This window comes from Manduca sexta, chromosome 1, assembly GCF_014839805.1.
Source record: "Manduca sexta isolate Smith_Timp_Sample1 chromosome 1, JHU_Msex_v1.0, whole genome shotgun sequence".
Taxonomy (NCBI): Eukaryota; Metazoa; Arthropoda; class Insecta; order Lepidoptera; family Sphingidae; genus Manduca; species Manduca sexta.
The window spans coordinates 961,496-983,841 of record NC_051115.1 but is presented as its reverse complement, the minus strand read 5'-3'; the positions used below and the strand labels follow the sequence as shown (position 1 = coordinate 983,841).

Genomic DNA, 22,346 nt, shown 5'->3' with positions numbered 1-22,346 from the left:
ATGTTTCCACAGGCCGAGGCTCCGGCGCTGGGCCAGTTCTTGCTGCCGCTGCTGAGCGCGGACACTCCTCGCGAAGACAAGTTCCTCATCAGGCACGAGGATATATTGCAGGTGAGTTGTCAACCACGCGTGCTGGCTTGCGGAACTAAATCGTAGTCTTCCATCTTGGTGCGAACCATAAGGGTCGGAAACTCATATCTGTGCCACCTAAGGCTGTGGAATGGTTGGGTGAAATACGTAATTTATTCCTTTTTAGCGACGTAAAGGTAGACACCGCTGTAGAGGAACAGATGGTTGCGTTCCTCTATGGAAGGTGAAGATTTCCGGCCAGATGTTGCTTGTGAACGGCCAGGGCCCCTCCGACGATTTCTATTCGGAGGTGGTATATATACTGCGTTGCGCAAATTGATGCAATCGCAATTCAGAATCGTCCATCGCCATCTAGCGTGATTGCTATGCGATAAATCACTACGTCAATACCACATAGTCGTAGTTCCATTGATGTTGACGAGATGGCGCTGAGTATACTAATTGTACCACCACACCTTGTCAAGGCAGTGTAGTGGAACTAGTTAGTCCGTTTAAAAAATATGGCTCATCATGTCCCAGCTTAGACTTACTGTCTTAGAAAATACCACAGAAGTACATTAACTTATGTTCTCCAAGGGTGGAGCCTGTAGTCATTTCTATAAACACTGCAGAAGTACTTTCCATGGATGGAGCCTCTAGTCACCTCTATATCTATGTTCACAGTTGTTGGCGTCGGCAGAGGAGACAGCGCGCGAGAGCCTCCCGCTGCCCGAGGACCTGCACTCCGAACAACAGCCTGACCAGTGAGTGTACCCGTACAGGCTCATTTTGATGATACATATTTTATTGGTGGTAGGTTTCTATGTGAGAGTCCGCCTGGGTAGGTGCCACCGCTAGGTCTATTTCTGTCAAACAGTGTGTAGTCACTGTTGTGTGTTTGAAGGACATTGTAGCCAGTGTAACTACTGGACATCCTTAACATCTCATGTCTCAGGCGAGCGCAGTAGAATACCAAACACTTTGTAATTCAAGGTGTTGGTGTTTCTACAGTTTATCGGTCGTATCGCTTACCATCAGGCGAATGGCAAACTCGTCTCGTCATTCATAGCAATAAATAAAAAATAAACATTTTTTTTTTTTTTTTTTTTTTTCATTTTTATCCGAGAAGCGACCACCGTACACAAGGTGTTAAAACCCGCCATAGTGGCCCACGTAAGTGTCGCGTTCCGGCATCAGCCTGTGTATATTCAGTTCCAACAGACATAATTGTGTCGACTGTCGAAGGGTAATCATCTCTCGTCAGTCGACATTCTATTAGACCCCTTTCTCACCGTCAAGTGTAGTTGGTTCACATTTCCATACCCAAATAATGAAAAGCAGTCCGTTCCAAACCCAACTAGGTTATCTCCGCTTATTCATTAGTACGATAAAAACCTTTTTTTTTGGCGGAGAAAGTTTCTTATGACTACCGCCCAGCCTTCGTGGGGGGCAACTGAGCGGTTATGTTGTGGTCACCGTGCCTTACGACCCGGCGTTGCGCCGCCCGGATTTGATGTAGACCTTCAGGCGACCGCCGGGCCGAGTCCCTAACCTATATACAACGCACGGCATACCAGCTAAAACTCCGCGGTGGCCCTCTTCGGCGCATTAGGGACGACTGCGAGCTTCCTCTGACTGAAATGTCTAAGTTTTCGTCCGCAGTCGTCCCTGCGCGGTGCCGCCTGTTGCGGCCCGTCTCCTATGGGGGGGAGGGGGGCTTAGAAGCTCCCGCGTAACCGAAGGACGCTCTCAGCGTCAACGGCAGCATAAGGCCTACCTTCCAACATCCACAGCCCCTACTGCTATAAGCTTTGTTGTTATCAGGTTGGCAGCGCCGGACATGTTCACGTACGAGGAGCCGCCCGTCACGCCAGAGGAGGAGGCCGCACTTCTACACTACGTGTGCGGTGAGTGGACCATCCAGTCATTCACTGTTTTCTTAAGTACAGACTTCGCAGTTAGCACCGGGTGAAATAAGCGAACGGTATACGAATCTCCAGGCTTAACGACTGCAGGGCCCTGGAAGAAGAGGAGAAATAGGGGGGGGGGGATGGGATGGGCGGAGTGAAGGGGACATAATAGAATGCGCGGAGTGAAGTTGGAGAGAAAATGTTCGCGGTCCCTTATAGGCCTCAATGTGATATCCAACCATGAGGTATACACACTGCACTGTGTGCCTAGGACCGCGACTAATATCCCCCCATGCGAGCTTCCGGGGGGGGGGGGGTGTCTTTGAGACAGGCCGACACAATTGTGTCGACCCCACTTTACCATCGAATGTAGTGTGGTTATTTTGCGCGTCGATAATCAACGGACACGTTGTTCTCAGAAGCGGAGCGACTCGCGTGCGAATCAGACGAGACGCACTTCACGCCGGTGCCGGAGTGGCTGCTGGGCGTGTACCACTCGTGGTGCGAGATATCGGCGCTCATGTACACGCTCGTCGGCACCAACATGTGAGTAGTCCGGCTCGAAGGACCGAAATATACAAATAATTACAGGAAAACGCTACTGCGCGTTACATGGGTTGGGGGGAGGGGGGCGGGGGTCAATAATCTTCAAAAATTGCGTTACGTAATACTTGAACGGCTCCTCGATGGCAAAAATGAACTAATCACAAGTTACAAAAATACTTATACTTCATTACCATTCTAATGAAGATCTATCAACGGTAACAGCGAAAATGAACTTAACGTACAATTATTCATTACCATTCTAAAGAAGATATTTCTAGCAGTAATCACGCGAAGATGAATCTAATATACAATTGTTATATTACCATTCCAAAAAAGATCTCCCACAGTAATCACGCGAAAATGACACTAACATACAATCCCTTCATTACCATTCTAAAGATCTTTTTAACGGTAATAACGCGAAAATGAACCTAACATACAATTCGACGTAGATACTCAAAAAGGATCCAGCCCACAAAATAACACTTGAAATAGTGAAGATTGAAGTTAAAATCGTATTTTTGATCATTGATATTCTATTTTATATTTTGTTCATAAGAAGTTCAAATTAACATATTTGGACTGAGATGTTTTTACTAATGAAAAATATAGACCTTCAAGATTAGAGCTAATTTGGTATATTCGGCTCATGTTCGACCATACTGTGGGTTGAATTCTTTTTTGCGAATATGAAGCAATCGGACGTATTCCTATGAAGATTTTCCATAGTAATCACGCGAAAATGAACCTAAAATACAATAGGGCACCGGACTCATTTTTGTTCTTTACTATTATCAAATATTTACATAATATAAATTATAACACAGAAGGAATTATTAAAATCCGGTAAAAAATCAACAAGTTATAAGTCTTTGAATTTCGGTGGAAGGGGTAATTAACAAGAAACAGAAAAGAGACGAAATATTCACATGTGACGTCATCGGCAATTACGACGCGTGCGAAAAAAAGAGATGAAGCGATATCCCCACATCGCGCCCACTTCTGCACGTTACAATATTTTAAATATGAATTACTCGCTCATTTTTTAACCAAATTTTATGCAGTTTCCGCAGGAGTGCTTTTTTTTCGTATTATTAACCATTACATATAGAATAATGTACAAAATCAAGCATAGGCCGGTCCCCTGTTGTGTCATGACCATTTTAATAAAGACGTTTGTGACACTAATGACAGGGCGAAGGACGGCAGCGTGGACCGCGTCAGCGAGGACTGGGTGTACCGAGCCCGGTTCGGCTGCCACTGTCGGCTGTGCCTCTGTCTCGCTAACAACTCTGTCGCGCTCGCGGTCTTCATCAGGGACGTGGTTTGGGCCCTAGCTCATGGTGAGTACATTGTGTTATTTCTTTCGGTACATAGATCATAAAAGCGGCGATAGCCTAGTTGGGTGTGGAACGGACTGCCGAGACGAATGTCCGCAGGTTCAAAACCCAAACACACCTCTGACTTTTCTAAAAAAATCATGTGTGTATTCTTTGTGAATTTATCGTTCGCTTTAACGGTGAAGGAAAACATCGTGAGGAAACCTGCGCATCTGAGAAGTTCTCTATAGGAATTTCGAGGGTGCGTGAAGTCTACCAATCCGCACTACAGCGTGGTGGACTAAGGCCTAATCCCTCTCAGAGGAGGCCCGTGCCCAACAGTGGGCAAGTATACAGGGCTGATATTATTATTATTATTACATAGATCATACTTGAAGTCACTAATGACATTGTAGTGTGTATGCACCTCTTATTATATTACTATTCTATGTATTAATAAATGTATTATTTAAGCATTGTAATCATTTTAAGAAAGTTAGTGTTTATCCAGCTTTTATTGGTTTCACTCACATACATATCACCAGTACATACTGGTGGTATGTCTCTCATATGTGAGAGTCCACCGGGGTAGGTACCACCGCAATGTCTATTTCTGTCAAGCAGTGTGTAGTCACTGTTGTGTTTCGGTTTGAACATTGTAGCCAGTGTCACTACTGGACACAATAAGACATCTCATGTGTCAGACGAGCGCAGTGGAATATCAAACAATACGTAATTCAATGTGTTGGTGTTTCTACTGTTTATCGGTCGTATCGCTTACCATCAGGCGAAAGGTAAGCTCGTCTCGCCGTTTAAACAATATAATAAGATTGTTTCTGGTGCCCAGGTCGTAGTTCAGGCGGCGCGGCGGCGGGCGCCATGCGCGCGCTGCGGCTGGGCGCCGAGCCCACCGCGCAGCACCACCAGCGCTGGGACCTGCCGCGCCTGCGCCGCCTGCTGCACCACAACAACGGTACGCACACACACACACACACACATACACATGTAAAAACATAATGGAGTACTACATTGTGAGACTGACATAGTGAAAAATGACTCGGTCTCGTAAATAAATAGAAAATAATAGATTTCTTAATACTCCATACTTTGAAGATCATAACATTAAGCTCCCAAAACTTTAACCGCACTAATATTGAAAAATTTTAAAAATGTTTGTCATTGTATTTAAGTAAATAATGAAATGTGAATATAGACTAATTTGTTTTCTTTTTAATTAAAAACAAATAAACGCACACGTGTACGTACACACATTCGTACGGATACGTTGTGACTATGACATACATATATCACAACACAATATTTCAGCGCTCATTTACTTCTATTCACCCCTTTACTCCATTTAACCTTTATTCTCCATTCCACCTTTATTATTCCCTTCCAATGAAACTTCATATCGCCTTTACTACTTCATTCCGCCCTATTACTCCATCTCACCATTATTACTCAAGTTCACCCCTTTTTCTCAATTTCACCTCCTTTACTCAATCCCCCCCCTTACTCCGGATCACCCCTATTACCACCCGCTACAGACCAGTTCACCCCGATCACCAGTGCGTTTTCCCTTCCAGCCGCGTCCATAATCCACAACCAGCTGTGCCGCCTGGCGCTCGAGGGCGACATCACGGAGCAGATCGTCACCAAGATATGTCTGTGCAGGCAATACGACAAACCTATGGAGATGCAGTGAGTTTGTTTTTTTTTTTTTTTTTTGTACAATTGACCATGGTAATCAGTTTGTGGAGATTTTGTGTGAAGGCGAAGGACTGAGGGTCTACATCGGAAAACGAAATCTGTAGTTTAGGATGATGCTTCGCACGTTCTGTTACAAGAAGTGTTACGGATTCGCCTACGAATACGATCGGTTCATCGCAGTATTTCAGATATGGAATGAATAACAACATATACCATGCCTTTTTAAAACCATCCGCGAGGTGCACTGCTTTCTCCAAAAAAAAAAAATACAAGAAATTGATCCTACCACTAAAGTAGGCTACAGAACGGTGACGGCGAAGTAATTTGATAGTCAAGTTAAATCCGAAGTTCGTCGTTTCTTCGTTTCGGACCGACGTTTTCACGTTCATTTTTCGAAGTAGACCCTCTGAACTCGGTGACCATGAAGGCTCTAATCTGTGGCGATTATTTATCGTGGAGTTAGGGCTGACCACAAGGATATCGCTAATGGGGAGGGGTAGGGGGCAGGGAGAGGCAGGTGCCCCCCCCTCCCCCCTCCCCATAGAGATTCTAAAAAAGTTACCAAATGTAAAGCAATCGAAGTCCTGTCTTTGACTTGAGTTGCTTGATCGCTTATTCCCGTACGTCGAAACTTGAAGGAATTCACCAATTCCATTCTTAATATTCCGTAAATTACGCTCTGCTCTGTGATTGTTAAAGCGGGAGAGGGAGAGTGGGGGAGGAACATGTGCTTTCGACTTTACCTACAATTCAAATTTTTCTCATTCTCAATATCAACTCCTCAATCCTTGCAAAATCAATACAGATTTTTATTAAAATATATTTATATCACTTTCAGGTATGCGGTCGAGAGGTTTTGTAAGATCTTAGAAAATTTCAAAGCTGCATCGATGATCACCTTCAAGGTGTGTAATTTTGGTTTATTTAAATGTCTAAATATGGTAGATAATAACATATTGATTGCTAAAATGATCTTGTATCCAGATAAATTTATCGTAGATATCTTTTGCTCGCGGCTTCGTCTGCGTGAAAGAGTTTTCCGGAATAAAAGTCCAGCTATATATTTTCCCGGGATAGAAAGTAATCTATAATTTTTCCACGGTCTCAAACTATCTCCATACCTAATTTCATAAAAATCCGTTCAGTAGATTTTGAGAAAATCGCTAACATACATACATACAGAGAGGCGGACTTTGTGTTATTCGAATCTTATGTATGAACATTGGTGTAATGTGTGTGTGCAGGTGGAGATGTTGCCGGCGGCGGGCGCGGCGGGCGCGGGCGGGGCGGAGGCGGCGCGCTGGGGCTGGGTGTCGGCGGCGCGCGCGCGCCTGCAGCGCTACCTCGCGCCGCACCAGCGCGCGCACACCGCGCAGCGCCTGCGCGACATCGCGCAGCGCACCACGCCGCACGACCGTACGCACTCGCGCTGCTATACTACCTAACATTCTACTAAACTACCATACTACTACACTACTACACTACTATACTACTTAACTACCAAACTACCAAACTACCAAACTCCCAAACTACTAAACTACTAAACTACTGAACTTCCAATCTACGAAACTAATATACTACGAAGCTACTTTGCTGCTATAATAAGACAGGTTTTACAAAGTAATTTTTCGTTTTTATATTGTTGTTTATTTTGCATTATTGATCGTTATGACATCTAAAATATATCCGAAACAATACATATTTGTGTAAAATTGAATAATACGCCAAAATGCGTAAATTAAAACCTTTAAACGTGTTAACTTTTTGGCACTGTCTAGCTAAGTCCTAGAGAGAGCATCAGAGGCTCTGGGGCGGTGTCGGATAACTAAAAAGGTCCGAAAAGGGGGTATATAAATTATTTTCGCCCGAGGCACCAGAATAGCCTCTAGATCGCACTATTGGTCCTCCGAACCAGAAAATTGGTCCTTCAAAAAAGTTTTTCGCCCGAGGTACCAAGATAGTCTCTTGTTCGCACTATTGGTCCTCCGAGCCGGACAATTGGTCCTTCAAGCCGGACATATGTATTGTTGCAGTGAGCGCGTGGTCCGGCTACAAGCATCGCTGCGACTGTCTCACGCCGCGGACGCTCTGCGCACAGCAACGGAAACAACTGCTCAAGTAAATATATAATATTACTAAAAGCGGCGATAGCCTAGTTGGGTGTGGAACGGACTGCCGAGACGAATGTCCGCAGGTTCAAAACCCAAACGCACCTCTGACTTCTAAAGTTATGTGTGTATTCTTTGTGAATAGCTTGCTTTAACGGTGAAGGAAAACATTAAGGAAACCTGCACATCTGAGAAGTTCTCTATAGGAATTTTGAGGTTGTGTGTAGTCTGCTCGCACTACAGCGTGGTGGAGTAAGGCCTTATCCCTCTCAGTAGTAGAAGAGGCCCAGTAGTGGGACAGTATATAATACAGGGTTGATATTACATTACATATATAATATAATTTTGTAACGTACAATTCTTTGTCTACACAAATAAAGGAATACTATTACTGTTACAGTTTGGCGAATAGAATCTCGTGTTTCGGCATGACTCAAGCGGCGACCGATGCTGGCGTTAACGGCGCAACCGGCGACGCGCTCAGAGACAACGGGAAGGTACGTCGAGTTTATAGTCCTTTTACAAAACGAAAAACATATCGGGCACAGCTTGTGACGACGATTACTTTGTATTGGATTTTTTTGTAATATTGGTTGTGGGTCTCTCATATGACTGTCCGCCTGGATACCACCGCAGTGTCTATTTCTGCCGTCAAGCAGCAGTGTGTAGTCACTGTTGTGTTCCGGTTTGAAGGACATAGAAAAAAAAAGTAAAAATATTAAGGAAGAATTGTTTTTTCAGCCCTCGATCGACGTGAAACCGCAAACATCAGACGGACAGTTACAACAAGGAAACGGCACCGGCGCAAAGTAAAACCCAATTTATTAATATCTATTTTCAATAAATGATCTCAATTTTAATCTTCGATTTGATCCCGAGAATGATCCATCAAAATTCGTCACTTGAAACATGCCAAAAGATTTGTTCTCATTGGTCTATATTTGCTATGTATTAATTAGCCTTACTATGAATACTAAAAAATACCCTTTTGTAAATAATAAAACAAATTTCTTGTACTGACAACGATAATTCTTAACGAATACAAGTTAACTTTTGAACGAAATACCCAAAGTGATCTCCAAAGCATGCCTTATTTTCTCAGTCATGCTGTAATACGCCGACATTTTTTTTTTAATCGGTATATGTGAAGTTAACTAGTATGTATGTATCTACAGGCCACCAGATACCGTGGAAGGGCAACCAGCGAACGACAAAGACTCAAACCACGAGAGCAGCGATTCGAACCCCACCAACGATCTCGATGACAGTGAGTGTAATCGATATGAATTGCCGTATATCGATACGGCGATTAATACTAAATGTAACATCGATTTTATCATACTCAATGGAACCGAGAGTATTAAGACATATACATTGCCTATATTACAAATATCGATATTAATTATAACTTGGAGAAAATCGATTCAAGCCTGAACAATGAACACGATGATAGTAATATACATGGATTATTTTATCAATTATCAATATGATTAATCGATACTAATTCGATTATTCATCGGATGTTAAGCGATATTTATATTAAGTAAAACCTCGAGAACAGAAATTTATACCTAATCATCGTGATAGTAAAATACGATACGAATCATTGGCAATGTAAGATTCCCAATTCGATTCCCAGTTAACAATTTCACAATTACCAACATTCTCTTCCAGGCTCGTTCCTCACAGTAACCGATTCGGACGCGAACTCCGGTACAGCGTCCCTCGGGCTGTCGACCTCGTCATCCCTGGACTCCGCATCAGAGCTGCTGCTGGCCGCAGCGGCCGCGGTGGAGTCCGGAGGGTCGGAGGGCGAGGCCGCGCCCGGGGAACTCTGCCGCACCGTCCGACACCTCATGAGGTCCATAGCGTCCATAGAGAGGCTGATGGACAGGGTGCTGAAGCATTGTGATGAATGGCCAGCGCCGCCGAGCAGGAACGATCACGAGGCGAGGTTAGTGCTTAAGGTTATAGCTTAACCCGTCATGACTTGTCAAACAGCTACGCGTGTGACGGAAAAATAACCTTATTATGTAGTATATAAGGTTATAATCCCGTGACACACGCAAATGTCATGTAGCTGTCTTGGCTCGCCGGCGAGCCACGAGAGACCAAGAGTTAAGGTCCATTTTTCATGCATTTTGTTTCACCTTTAATCTGGGTAACTAAACAAGTATTAAATTTCGTCGTATTAAATTTTAAAGGCCGAAATATCCATGCATATTAATTATTTTTACGTTTTTCTTTCAACTGCGAGAACTAATCACTAACTAGACGTGAATTTAAATTCTTTACTTGTCAATACTTGTTTAGTTACCCAGATTAAATGTGAAACAAAATGTATGAAAATGGACCTTAAGCTATAACCTTAAAGATAATTGATAATAAGTGATACGTCTCTCATATGTGAGGGTCCGCCTGGGTAGGTACCACTGTAACATCTATTTCTGTCAGCAGTGTGTAGTCACTGTTGTGTTCCGGTTTGAACATTGTAGCCAGTGTAACTACTGGACATAATAAGACTTAACATCTCATGTCTCTTGTAATACAAGGTGTTGGATGATGTTTGTACTGTTTATGGGCGGTCGTATCGCTTACCATCAGGCGAAAGATGAACTCGTCTCGTCATACAAAGCAATAAAAAAAAAGTCAAGTAATAATAATAACACTAAAAGTGACCACAGTACAGAAGGTGTTAAAACGCGCCATAGTGGCCCACGTATCGCGTTTCGGGATCAGCCTGTGTATATCCAGTTACAACAGGCATAATTGTGTCAACTGTCGAGGGGTAATCATCTCTCAGTCGTCATACTATTGGACCCCACTTCACTTACCATCAGATGCAGTGGCGTGCATAACAAAAACACACCAATTTGACGATGCTTTTTTTTTCGTACTGTTCTAGGAAACGCGTCGACATGGGCCTCTCCGAGGTGGACAGGAAACTTATGGCGATGTACCGAAGGTTACCGGAGGTGCATCGGAGGCAGCTACAGGTTTACAGGAAACAGAAGAAACTGTCCACGGTGAGGATGTGTTTTTTTAATTCTAGCAATAGAGTATTTGATTTATTTTCAGTTAAAAATACGTACGTCGTATCACTACATAGTATAAAACAAAGTCGCTTTCTCTGTCCCTATGTGCGCTTAAATCTTTAAAACTACGCAACGGATTTTGATGCGGTTTTTTTTAATAGATAGAGTGATTCAAGAGGAAGGTTTATATGTATAATAACATCCATTAAATAGTGGAGAAATATTACACCCGTGCGAAGCCGGGGCGGGTCGCTAGTAAATTATAAAACAGTAGTCATTGATATCTGGTGAGAAATTCACAAGTTATAAGATATTGAAATAAGGTTGTAGGGGTGAGTGTCAAAAAACACAAAAGGCACGAAATACTTACATGTGACGTCATCGTGAATTACGATGCGTGCGAATGAAAGAGATGGAGCGATATCCCCACTCAACACGTAGCAATATTTGAAATATGAATTACTGCCTCATTTCTTATCGAATATTAATGCTGTTTTCACAGAAGTATTTCTTTTTTGTACTAATTGCTGTTACATATTAAAAAAATGCACAAAATTAAACATAGTCAAATACCCTATTCTTTTTGACATTTTGATGGCTCACACAAGTTTCTATAATATTTATCATAGATTTTATACCTTTTTTTTTTGTAAAATATTAATAATCCCAAAGGTAATAAAAGGGGAATCATGAATTATTGTTTTCTATTTTTACAAACATTAAAATATGTCTCTTTTTCCAAACATAAATAAAAATTAACATAACGTCAAAAATTTAAGATGTCTTTTTTTCCGAATGAATTTGATTTTCAACCGACCCGTATTACCTGAGTGATAAGAGTGTTTGTGGCGCGCAGGTGTGCATGCAGCTGGTGGGCGGGCGTGCGCCGGCGCCGCCGCCGCCGGGCTCGCCGCCGCCCGCGCCGCAGCACCAGCCCTGCCGCGCGCTCTGCCCCGAGTACCACCTGCAGAGGTTCAAGGAGGTACGCACCAGCTAACAACTGCTTGTACTCACTTCTTGTGAAGACTGTTCCAGAAGTGTTTCCACTGTGAATATATAATAATAATAATAATATCAGCCCTGTATTATATACTGTCCCACTGCACAGGCCTCCTCTACTACTGAGAGGGATTAGGCCTTAGTCCACCACGCTGTAGTGCGGATTGGTAGACTTCACACACCTTCGAAATTCCTATAGAGAACTTCTCAGATGTGCAGGTTTCCTCACGATGTTTGCCTTCACCGTTAAAGCGAACGATAAATTCACAAAGAATACACACATGATTTTTAGAAAATCAGAGGTGTGTGCCCTTGAGATTTGAACCTGCAGACATTCGTCTGGGCTGTCCGTTCCACACCCAACTAGGCTATCGCCGCTTTTTTTTTGAAACTGTGAATATACTGCTCTAAGAATAATAAAAAAAAACTAATGGAGGGCCGTTCAAGTATTACATTATATTTTAAATATATATACATGTATACATTTATTTCGCCATTCAAAAATGCACCTACCTTGTTTAACTCTGCACCACCTTAAGGTCGACTGGTAGAGATTGTCTTTGGCATTAGGTCCGCCTATATACTTCTCTGTATATGAAGTGTAAAATAAATAAATAAATATTACGTAACGCAATTTTTGAAGATATTTGTTCCCACCACTCCGCCCATGTAACGCGCCGTAACGTTTTCCTGTACGCCCCCGTCCCCCCTCCAAAAGTTATGTAACTCTAAAGTGACATTTTTTTAATATTTACTATTATTTTACGCAAAATACCGAAAAGTCGCTATCATACCTTTGTTATTGTTTTAATAAAAAAATCCAATGTTACATAACGCTTTGTACGAGACCTCCCTCCCGCCCCTGTAACGCAGCGTAACGTTTTACAAGACCCCCCTCTCCCCCCCAAATTGCGTTACGTAATACTTGAACGGCCCCTTGGTGCAACTGACAGGTGTTAAAACCCGTCATAGTGGCTCACGTGTGTCGCGTTCCGGGATCAGCCTGTGTATATCCAGTTCCAACAGACATAATTGTGTCGACTGAGGGGTAATCATCTCTCGTCAGTCGACATTCTATTGGACCCCACTCCACTTACCATCAGGGGCCTTATTCTCTATCCCGCACGTTATTTTAACCGTGCGTAACAATCACGTAACACAACGCATCATGTTTAGAACTATAGAAATTTGGCTTACAGAATACCATTCCACACACATTTCTCGAATATAACATGACACGGCCGCGTTACGCGTTTACACTATCATACAGAATAAGGGCCCAGGTGTAGTGGGGTCACTTTGCTGTGCGCGTATAAAAAAAATCTGGCTTTCATCGTCAGTCGGCATTCTGTTCATTCATCCTGGTTTCCAGAAGGTGCAGTGATGGATGTGACAGTTTCTAGTCAAGTGATGGGAATTGTGTTTTTTATGCTGGCCTGTTTGATCGTTGTGTTTGTCGGCAGGTACGTCGCAAGGTGATGCATATGCGGGATCAGCAGTTGTACTATCATAGATTGAGGATGTGGCTCGAAGACCAGCTCCGCCAGGAGAGGGAGAGGTAGAGTTTCATTTATATTTAGCTGAAGAGTTGTTTTTTTATTGCTTTGAATGACGAGACGAGCTTGCCGTTCACCTGATGGTAAGCGATACGACCGATAAACAGTAGAAACACCAACACCTGGAAATACAAAGTGTTTGGTATTCCACTGCGCTCGCCGTCCTGAGGCATGAGATGTTAATTATTATGTCCAGTAGTTACACGTACATGCACAGGAAAACGTTACGGCGCGTTACATAGGGGGGTGAGGGGGTGAAAAATCTTCAAAAATAGCGTTACGTAATACTTAAACGGCCCCTGAACGCGCTAATCTCAGGAACTAGAAAAAATTCTTCAAGCGAGCGGAGTCGCGAGCAAAAGCTAGTATTTAGATCTTGTCATTCCCAATTCTGCCAAAATGTAGGTGTTATAAAATAAATCAATTTAATACCAAATTAAGTTCTGTTATTTACAACAAAACTACATTGTACTCAACGCGTGATCCAGAGACAACTACATTATATATTTTTTATTTGTCAACCATAGACTATAAAACTATTTTATAACTAGGTATGACACTCTCTATTACAAACTAAACAAATATTTTGGATAACCAATATTACAAGTTCATTTTCCTTTTACAGTTTGCCAGAAAACAACGTAACTTTAATAGACGACTTACCACGGCGCAAACGACGTACAGCCAGCCCGAAGGTCCCCAGACTCGCCACCGCGCCCAAACGGAAACTGAAACCGGTGTCGCCATCTATAAGCAAACCTCACAAGATACTGCAAATGTTGAAACACAAGGCGCCCGCGCAGACCACCGAGTTACTCACCGAAGATATCAAAAATGATGACGATAGATTGAAGGAAGCAGATCCGCCCGAAGCATTTCCGTTAGAAAGAGAAGATAATGTGAGTGAAACAGAGACCATAGTGGGGGAGAAGGACGGAGATCTATGCAAGGAGATGAAGGAGTGTCTAGCCAAGTTTGCCAACTTTGCCCTGAACAGCCCGGATGGGCAGGAGTTTCCTGAAAAATATCCTGAATCTGTCAGTCCACCATTGCAAGAAATGTCCCCAACTACTTCTGAACCTATGCCAGTATATACCACCAAGCCGAGTCAAAGATTGCTAGCCGTTAACAAGTTTTTAAAACGAAATGATAAGGAAGAGAATGCAGTTGAGTTTCAACAGGTTGTGCCGGAGTTAAATGTACCTCTCAACGCGAGAAGAACTCCACTTTTAGTCAAAGAAGAGAGTGAGAAAGATATAGAGAATGAGGAAGCTAAAGATCCCAATATTTATAAGTACGTGACGTTTGGACTAGAAATCAAAAAGGCAATGGAAGAGTGTCAGAATATAATAAATTCCTATAACAGTATTAAAGATAAGGAAGGGAAGGAGAAAGAGAGTGATTCCCAAGATGGTCCGTTATCTCTAGAACAGATCTGTGAAGTTATGATGAGTTTAGATAAGAATTCAGCTGAATTTCTAGACAAGATTGACGACGATTCAGACATAACTGTGGCTAATACGAAGCTAGCTGAATTAGTAGAAAATATGCCGCAAATTCTGGCCAACATGCCCGAAATAGCATCCAAATTGTCCGAATTTGCCAACGCTTCTTTCGAGCTGCCAGAATTTGCGTCGATAATGAGCAGTCTGCCAGACGTGAACAACGAAGCACAACTAACGCCAGAAACATTGAAGCAGATTAGAGAGTTGAAACTAAATAAGTCTAGAGATAATATAAAAGTGACTAAGAATACTGCTAAACGTAAAAGTAACCGTAAAATTAAGAATAACGAAGACCTAAGCATGACCTTAGAGTTTGATGGTAAAGACCTTAATGATCTGCTCAAAGAAGACAATATCCAAGCTATAATCAAAAGCAAAGGCAACAGTAGAGACGATTTCAAAGATCTATTGTTTTCCATATCAGCTCAAGTTGTGATAAATAAAGTATTTGAGTATGTGAAACAGAATAAAAGTCCCGAGTTAGCCAAATGTTTGGAGGAAGGCAGAGATCTCTTCTCTCTTCCGAAGAAGTATATCAACTCGGAAATGTATTCCGAAGCTTCTACGCTTTTTGACAATTCAGTTAAAGACGCCTTTAGTATGGAAGAGTTGAGAGAATTAGTAAAATCAAGATTTAACGCTTGGAAACAATATGTTGCTACAAAATTTAAAAGCATACCAATAGAATTGCTCGAGAATGAAATAGAAACAATGCTTGTTAAGTTCTATAGTTATATACAAGATTTGGCAGCGAAACAGTGTATTAACGATAGCGATGTGATAATAGAAAAAATAGACGAAATGAGAAAGAATACCGACTTGAATAACGATTCTGATAGCGACTGTCCAGCGTCCAAGGAGTCGTTGAAGCAAATAACCAAATTATTAAGCACTTCCGCGGGAAATACATTCGATTTGCTAATAATGAAACTGTCCAAAATGTCTCAAGATAAAAAGACCGCTGTCAAAAGTCTCAAATTTAAATACATGGACGTTATCAAGCGATGTTCGGAGTCGCAACAGTTAGCTGCTTGGATATTGATAGACCCCGATATAGCGACAAAGGTGATACAAGAGTTGACCGGATTGCCGATCAAAAAGACGGACAACGTGCCAGACTTCACGTCGTTATCAAACGAGAAGAAAAAGGATTACTTCGTGGAAAGATTGAGAGAGATGAACCGATTGTACATGGAAACATTGCCGAAGAAAGCTTTGACGGGCGACGAATGGCTAGTAATGCTTTATAAGCAGGAACAGTTGGAAGTGAAGCTCAAAGAGGCTTTCGCGAAGATATCAGCTCCGGCGAAGAGCACTCAGACGAATGCGAGCGAAGCGGAAATTTTAGCAGCCAAAGGCTTGAGCAAGATCATAGGTAAAGCAAACGTTCGTCCGGTAAAGAAAGCTGAACCGCCGAAACCGGTGAAAAGGGAAGAGAAGAAGGAAAAACCTAAAGAGGAAGACGATAAGAAATGCAAAAACGACGCCCTGCTAGCGAAATGTGAAGCAATATTGACATCGAAAGGCGAGAAATCGCTACTCGATAGTTTCTACACGATAAAATCGTACATCACTCAAGGCCTGCCCGTTCCGGAATCGTACAAAAAGCACGTCATATCGATATGCTCTAGTATCGATGCGAAGTTACTCGACGAGGATATAGAAGAGTCTCTCAAAGGCGAAGAGGAAGAGAATAAGACGCCAATGTCCGTCATAGGTTCCCAAAACCCCGAAGAGTTGGCGAAATATTCCGCTCAAGCGTTGCGCAATGCAAAACAGACCTTAAACGCAGTGGCATTTAAGAACATGATGCGGCAGACTAAGTCGGAAAGCGAGGCTTGCGACACGCCCAACACCGACTGCAAATGGACTAGCGACTGTATTTGTAATAGCTGTAAGGATGATTCTTCGGTGTGCCTCGGTGATATCGTGAAGCAGTGCTATGAGGACGGGAAGAAGGGACTGGAGAAGAAGGAAGTGAAGGTTGCCAAAACTCCGGTTAAAGTTGCCAAACCGGTGCCAAAGGCTTGTGAGAATGCGTCTCATCAGCAACACGTTTGTAAAGGTAATTCATTTTGTGCCTATTTGAGATTTTATCACATTTTAGTAAAACAATTAGAATCGACTTTTTTTATGATCGATTCAAATTATTTTATATCGATTTTTGTCCACTTTATGAAGTTATCCAGATATTGATTTCGATGAAGTATTGAAAATCTATGATTTTTTAAATTTTTTTTATATGCTGTTATTCTTTTATAATTTATCGATTACTTAAAACCACAATATTCTATAACATGTGTATAATGTGTCTGCTTCAGTGGGGCACACCGGCGGCGCGGGCGGCGCGGGCGGCGCGGGCGCGTGCGCGGGCGAGGGCGGCGCCGACCAGCCCTGCAGCTGCTGCTACTGCACCGTGTTCGGACACGCCGTGAGTACATCGCACTTCACACACACGCACGCACACTAACGCACACGCACGCACAAACACACACACGCACGCACACTAACGCGCACGCACGCACGCACACAAACGCGCACGCACGCACACAAACGCACGCACGCACACAAACGCACACGCATACAAATACGGACACACATACACACATGCCTTTCAACACCAAAGGGGTAGGCAGAGGCAGAACTAGTGCACCCACATTTCGGCAAGTATGTTTCATCCTATCATGTGATATGGAGCGAGCCTATTGCTATATCGGTATACATGCTTAGTATTACGTCTCATGTCCTTATCAGTGGTAGACAGAGGTGTATCACACTCAAATGTTATGTTATGTCCCAAGTAGGAAATGCAATCTCGCGAGATTTTAGACCTAACCGAGATCTCGTGAAACCATGAATCCAGTCTCGCGAGATGTCGTGCTTTACGAGATTTTGCGAGATTGAGTATATTTAACGGAAAATGTATGCAAAAGCTATTAAATCCATTTAATGATTATCAACATATAAAATACAAATAAAACATGCATGTAATTTGACATACTATCCGTTTTATTTCGCAATAAAAACATTATAGCTATATATAATTTAATATCACATTATTTCTTAATTTGCTTTCTTAAAATCAGTCGAATCATTTCAGTCTTGTTAAATTATAATCAAGTTGTTTAGGTAAGCTTGTTAAGTCAACCTTTCGGAGCGATAATTAGTAATAATGGTTAGTATATAACTAAAAGGAACCAATAATATTAAAATTGAAATTCTTAACTTCTTAAAAAAATATAATTGTATTAGTACCTAATCAAATAAATATAAGGTTGAAATTCCTTAGTCCCAGGCAATAGAGAGCGAGCGTATTGCCAATTACCGGAAACGATTCTGAGCAGAATATCTAATATCACTTTACCCGACACGGATATCGAATCCGAGACTACAGCGTGGCAACTACGCTCACTGAGGCAGTACTTTTATTCCCATTTTTTATTGATTCCAGCCACCTCTCACGACGCCTGTGCCGCGAAACTTCAATGAAACAAGAGAACGACTCCGTTCCATACTAAACAAGAAGAAAATGCAGTGCAAATCGTCCAATGTAAGTGTTGCTTTATTGTAGGTAATTTCGTCCGCTAATACACGCCCCACCTCCTTTTTAGGGTGTGGTGGGGAATGATCCAAACCTCAGAGGGTCTACTTCGAAACGTCGGTCCGATACGCCGAACTTCGGATTTAACTTTACTATCAAATTACTTCGGGTCCGTCACCGTTCTGTAGCTTACTTTAGTAATAATATAATAATATGAGCCCTTTATTATATACTGTCCCACTGCACGGGCCTCCTCTACTACTGAGAGATTAGGCCTTAGTCCACCACGCTGTAGTGCGGATTGGTAGACTTCACACACCCTCGAAATACCTAAAGAGTACTTCTCAGATGTGCAGGTTTCCTCACGATGTTTTCCTTCACCGTTAAAGCAAGCGATAATTCACAAAGAATACATACATATTTTTTTAGAAAAGTCAGAGGTGTGTGCCCTTGGGATTTGAACCTGCAGACATTCGTCTCGGCAGTCCGTTCCACACCCAACTAGGCTATCGCCGCTTTTGTTATACACTTAGTAGTAACAAAACGTGTGATCCGTTATCCGAAACTACTTTGTTTTTCGAAGTAGACCCTCAGCTTCCACGCTGTGGTAGTTTCGACTGACGAGAGATTACCCCTTGCGAGTTGACATAAGTTTGTTTGAGACAGGACACACAGGCTGATCTCGGAGTGTGACTCTCTGAGACATTATGGCGGCTTTTGTATAGTCAATGACGAGACGAGCTTGTCGTTCGCCTGATGGTGAGCGATACGACCGGTAAACAGTAGAAACACCAACACCTTGAATTACAAAGTGTTGGGTATTCCACTGCGCTCGTCTGAGACATGAGATGTCTTATTATGTCCAGTAGTTACACTGGCTACAATGTTCAAACCGGAACACGCCAGTGACTAACACACTGCTTGACAGAAATAGACATTGCGGTGGTACCTACCCAGACGGACTCTCACATATGAGAGACCTACCAATAAATCTTGATAGTTCATACGAATAAAAAATAAACCACTTTAATTATATTCGAGGTTAATTTCATAACGTTTTCGAAGGGTGAAGCGGAGTGTCCTGAGAAGAAGCAAGTCAGCGTGCAGACGCAGGCGACGGAGGCGCCTGCGCAGCATCCTAAGGTCGCGAAGCCACCGCAACCAGCACCCAAGCCGCCGGTCAGTCTTAACTCTTTGCACTGTATACATCGACGTGGCCGTTCAGGATAGGAGGAGGAGTTCGAAACCTAAGAAACTATTTTTAATTGAATATCAGTTGACGAAAATCTTGCCGGCCTATCACTACATAGTATAAAACAAAGCCGCTTTCTCTATCCCTATGTCCCTAAATCATTAAAACTACGCAACGGATTTTTTTTTAATAGATAGAGTGATTCAAGAGGAAGGTTTATATGTATAATAACATCCATTAAATAGTGAAGAAATACTGTTATTTTGTTATGTTATACCCGTGCGAAGCCAGAGCGGGCCGCTATGTTTTTATATACAACGTTCACAGTTTTTCTGTAGTGTATTTAGTATCAGCGTTGCACCCGTGCGAAGCCGGGGCGGGTCGCTAGTGTCATAATAAAAGAGCTGATTGCATTCTGTTCGAAGATAACGTGATTGTCCCGCCCGTAACCTGCCACTGCTCCTGAAAGCCAAATCTCTAAACATGTATCTTCGAGGATAGAGGTGTAAGATTACAAATTTAAACAAACTATATCGACCAATTATTAACTGATGTACAATTACAGGCCCTGCCGAAAACCCTCCCACCGAATCTGACGTCTGCGCAAGCGCAACAGAAACGCGCACAACAGAACATGGACGCGCAACAGCGCGCGCTCGCCGACAAAATGTCCAAGATGGCGGTCACAGACAAACAGCCCGACAACAAGCCTAAGGTAGGTAACGGTTTTTTTTTTGTTTTTTTATTTTTTTTTTTTTTTTTTTTTTTTGATACAGACCCCCGTAGTCAACATCGCGAGTAAATAGCCAATGGGATACTAGATTCTACTGGCTTTGCGACTGTAACGCCCTAGAGGAAAGTGGGAAGGGATAGTCGGTGTAGAGTTTATTGTGTGTTGTTGATAATGTATGGGAGTCACAACTCTAGCTATAATGAACCCCAAAGATGGCACTGAATATATTATGTATTTCAAAGCTCCAGAGTACGTTTAATACATAGTGGCGTACTTAGATGGTAATAGTAATAAATCGTAAGACATACTAATTAAACAAAGGTGTATGTTGCTTTTATAAGGGAGGTATGGTGTGACACAGCGTTCTCGCACAACTACGCACGTGCACTTACGTAGCTGCGCAAGTGTGTGTGTCCCTAGTCCCAACAGTCGGGAAGGAAGTATGGGGGATCGATAAGGAACCATCTTAGGATCGGTGGAGGGGAGAAGGAAGGGAAATGTTCGAGTCCCTCATAGGCCTCAATGTGTTATAACCATAAGGTATACACACTGAACTGTGTGCCTCGAGCGACAAATGTCCTCCCATGCGGTGTGGAGACCGAACGTATAAGAATTACCTCGGGAGGGGCCGGGGGGGGGGGGGGGTTAGGTACGTAACGTTAGACAAGCTTATTGAACAAAGACACGTGGACACTGACTATGGCTAATCCACAAGATTAAAGTCTGTTAACGATCTATGGAAAGAAGTATGCTCGGAGTGCCTAAGAACAAAAGTCGGAACGAAGTGATCAATGTGTGAAGTGAACAATTGACAGTTATATAAAATTAAAGTTTTCTTAAATTTTCTAATGTTGCGCGCAATTTTTTTAATTTTTTCTTTCATAAGAACCTTCTCCTGACAATAACAAACACAAGAAAAAAAATTATAGTGAAATCGGTCGAGCCGTTCACGCTTGATGGCGTTACCAAGGGATTTATATCACGCTTCCTAATAATATGACACTTGTAATTATTTTTTAAGGTTTTGCAACGTACGGTCCCTGTTCAAGTGAACGTTGCGCCTGCGCTCAAGGCGGAGGGCAAGGTGAATCCGAACGCGATGGAGCAGATTCGATTACAGGTGATAGATTATTTTTCATAGTACAATATAAGTTAATTAGTATCGCTTGTTTAGTCAAATGGCTGTTAATAAGGGGGAGTAAGGTTGAGCATTCTTTGTGTAGGTATTTTAACACAATTTGCTCGGGATAAATTCACCACGGCAGCGATTCAAGGTAAGGTCTTGGGTTCTTATCCCTGGTCGGGCAAAGTGTGATTTGGGTTTTTCTGCTCAGTATCAGCCCGGAGTCTGGAATTTGTGTCCGATATGGCGACAGGTTCACCCTCTATCATGGGACGGAACATATGCAAAAAAGTGGGTGCCCTAGTTGCGCATCTGCATACCCTTTCGGGGATAAATGCGTGATGATGGGTGTATACTACATCAAAAAAAAAAAATAAGCACACTATTTTTTTTATTTTTCTCTATATCCAAATCGGTTGAATATAATTATTATCGCAGCAAATGAAACAACAGCAGCAAGCGCAATACCAGCAGCAACTGCAACAGCAGATGCAGCACGCCGCGCAGCAACAGAAGAAGCCGGAGCCGATATACGACCTGCCGATACACAACAAGCCGACGCTCACGCCGCAGCAACAGCAACAAATACGGCAGCAACAGCAACAGGTGGGTCGAGGGACACGCACACATATCGATTCCAAATTAGGGTTGCCAACAATTCTTTGGTGTCAATGCCGTGGTTTCTATCCGCATTGTCTCTCATCGGAAAAATCTGTTCAATATATTTTTCCCCGAAAGGTTTACGATGTTTGTGTGTCAATCATCATAAAACTTATACGTTCCAGTTACAACAACAACAGCAGCAGCAACAGCTTCAACAGCAACAACAGCAGCAACAACAGCAAGCACAGCAGGCGGCACAGCAGCGGCAGAGCAGGTCTCAGCAGCAGCGCAGCACCGTGTCACTCTCCAGTCGGGATACGAGCGTGTTCTCCACTTCATCAGGATGTTCTGGGTATAAATATATTCTTAAAACATTACCCTTTTTTTGCAGTCG

The 22,346-nt window shown here is 42.7% G+C and overlaps 1 protein-coding gene across 1 annotated transcript in view; it reads left to right on the top strand.

Moving 5' to 3' along the window:
* LOC115454085 overlaps window positions 1-22,346 on the top strand; it is a 55,108-nt gene that overhangs the window by 9,677 nt on the left and 23,085 nt on the right. The window contains exons 5-29 of the mRNA XM_037437243.1: window positions 13-111; window positions 754-833; window positions 1,894-1,976; window positions 2,399-2,525; window positions 3,720-3,868; window positions 4,692-4,817; window positions 5,434-5,548; window positions 6,396-6,462; window positions 6,802-6,973; window positions 7,591-7,675; window positions 8,066-8,162; window positions 8,407-8,474; window positions 8,841-8,932; window positions 9,340-9,619; window positions 10,571-10,691; window positions 11,557-11,682; window positions 13,163-13,257; window positions 13,881-16,825; window positions 17,082-17,191; window positions 18,212-18,310; window positions 19,367-19,480; window positions 20,059-20,208; window positions 21,248-21,346; window positions 21,788-21,955; window positions 22,135-22,304. Of these exons, the coding sequence (XP_037293140.1) occupies window positions 13-111; window positions 754-833; window positions 1,894-1,976; window positions 2,399-2,525; window positions 3,720-3,868; window positions 4,692-4,817; window positions 5,434-5,548; window positions 6,396-6,462; window positions 6,802-6,973; window positions 7,591-7,675; window positions 8,066-8,162; window positions 8,407-8,474; window positions 8,841-8,932; window positions 9,340-9,619; window positions 10,571-10,691; window positions 11,557-11,682; window positions 13,163-13,257; window positions 13,881-16,825; window positions 17,082-17,191; window positions 18,212-18,310; window positions 19,367-19,480; window positions 20,059-20,208; window positions 21,248-21,346; window positions 21,788-21,955; window positions 22,135-22,304 (5,837 nt within the window). The remainder of the gene's footprint in view (window positions 1-12; window positions 112-753; window positions 834-1,893; window positions 1,977-2,398; window positions 2,526-3,719; window positions 3,869-4,691; window positions 4,818-5,433; window positions 5,549-6,395; window positions 6,463-6,801; window positions 6,974-7,590; window positions 7,676-8,065; window positions 8,163-8,406; window positions 8,475-8,840; window positions 8,933-9,339; window positions 9,620-10,570; window positions 10,692-11,556; window positions 11,683-13,162; window positions 13,258-13,880; window positions 16,826-17,081; window positions 17,192-18,211; window positions 18,311-19,366; window positions 19,481-20,058; window positions 20,209-21,247; window positions 21,347-21,787; window positions 21,956-22,134; window positions 22,305-22,346) is intronic.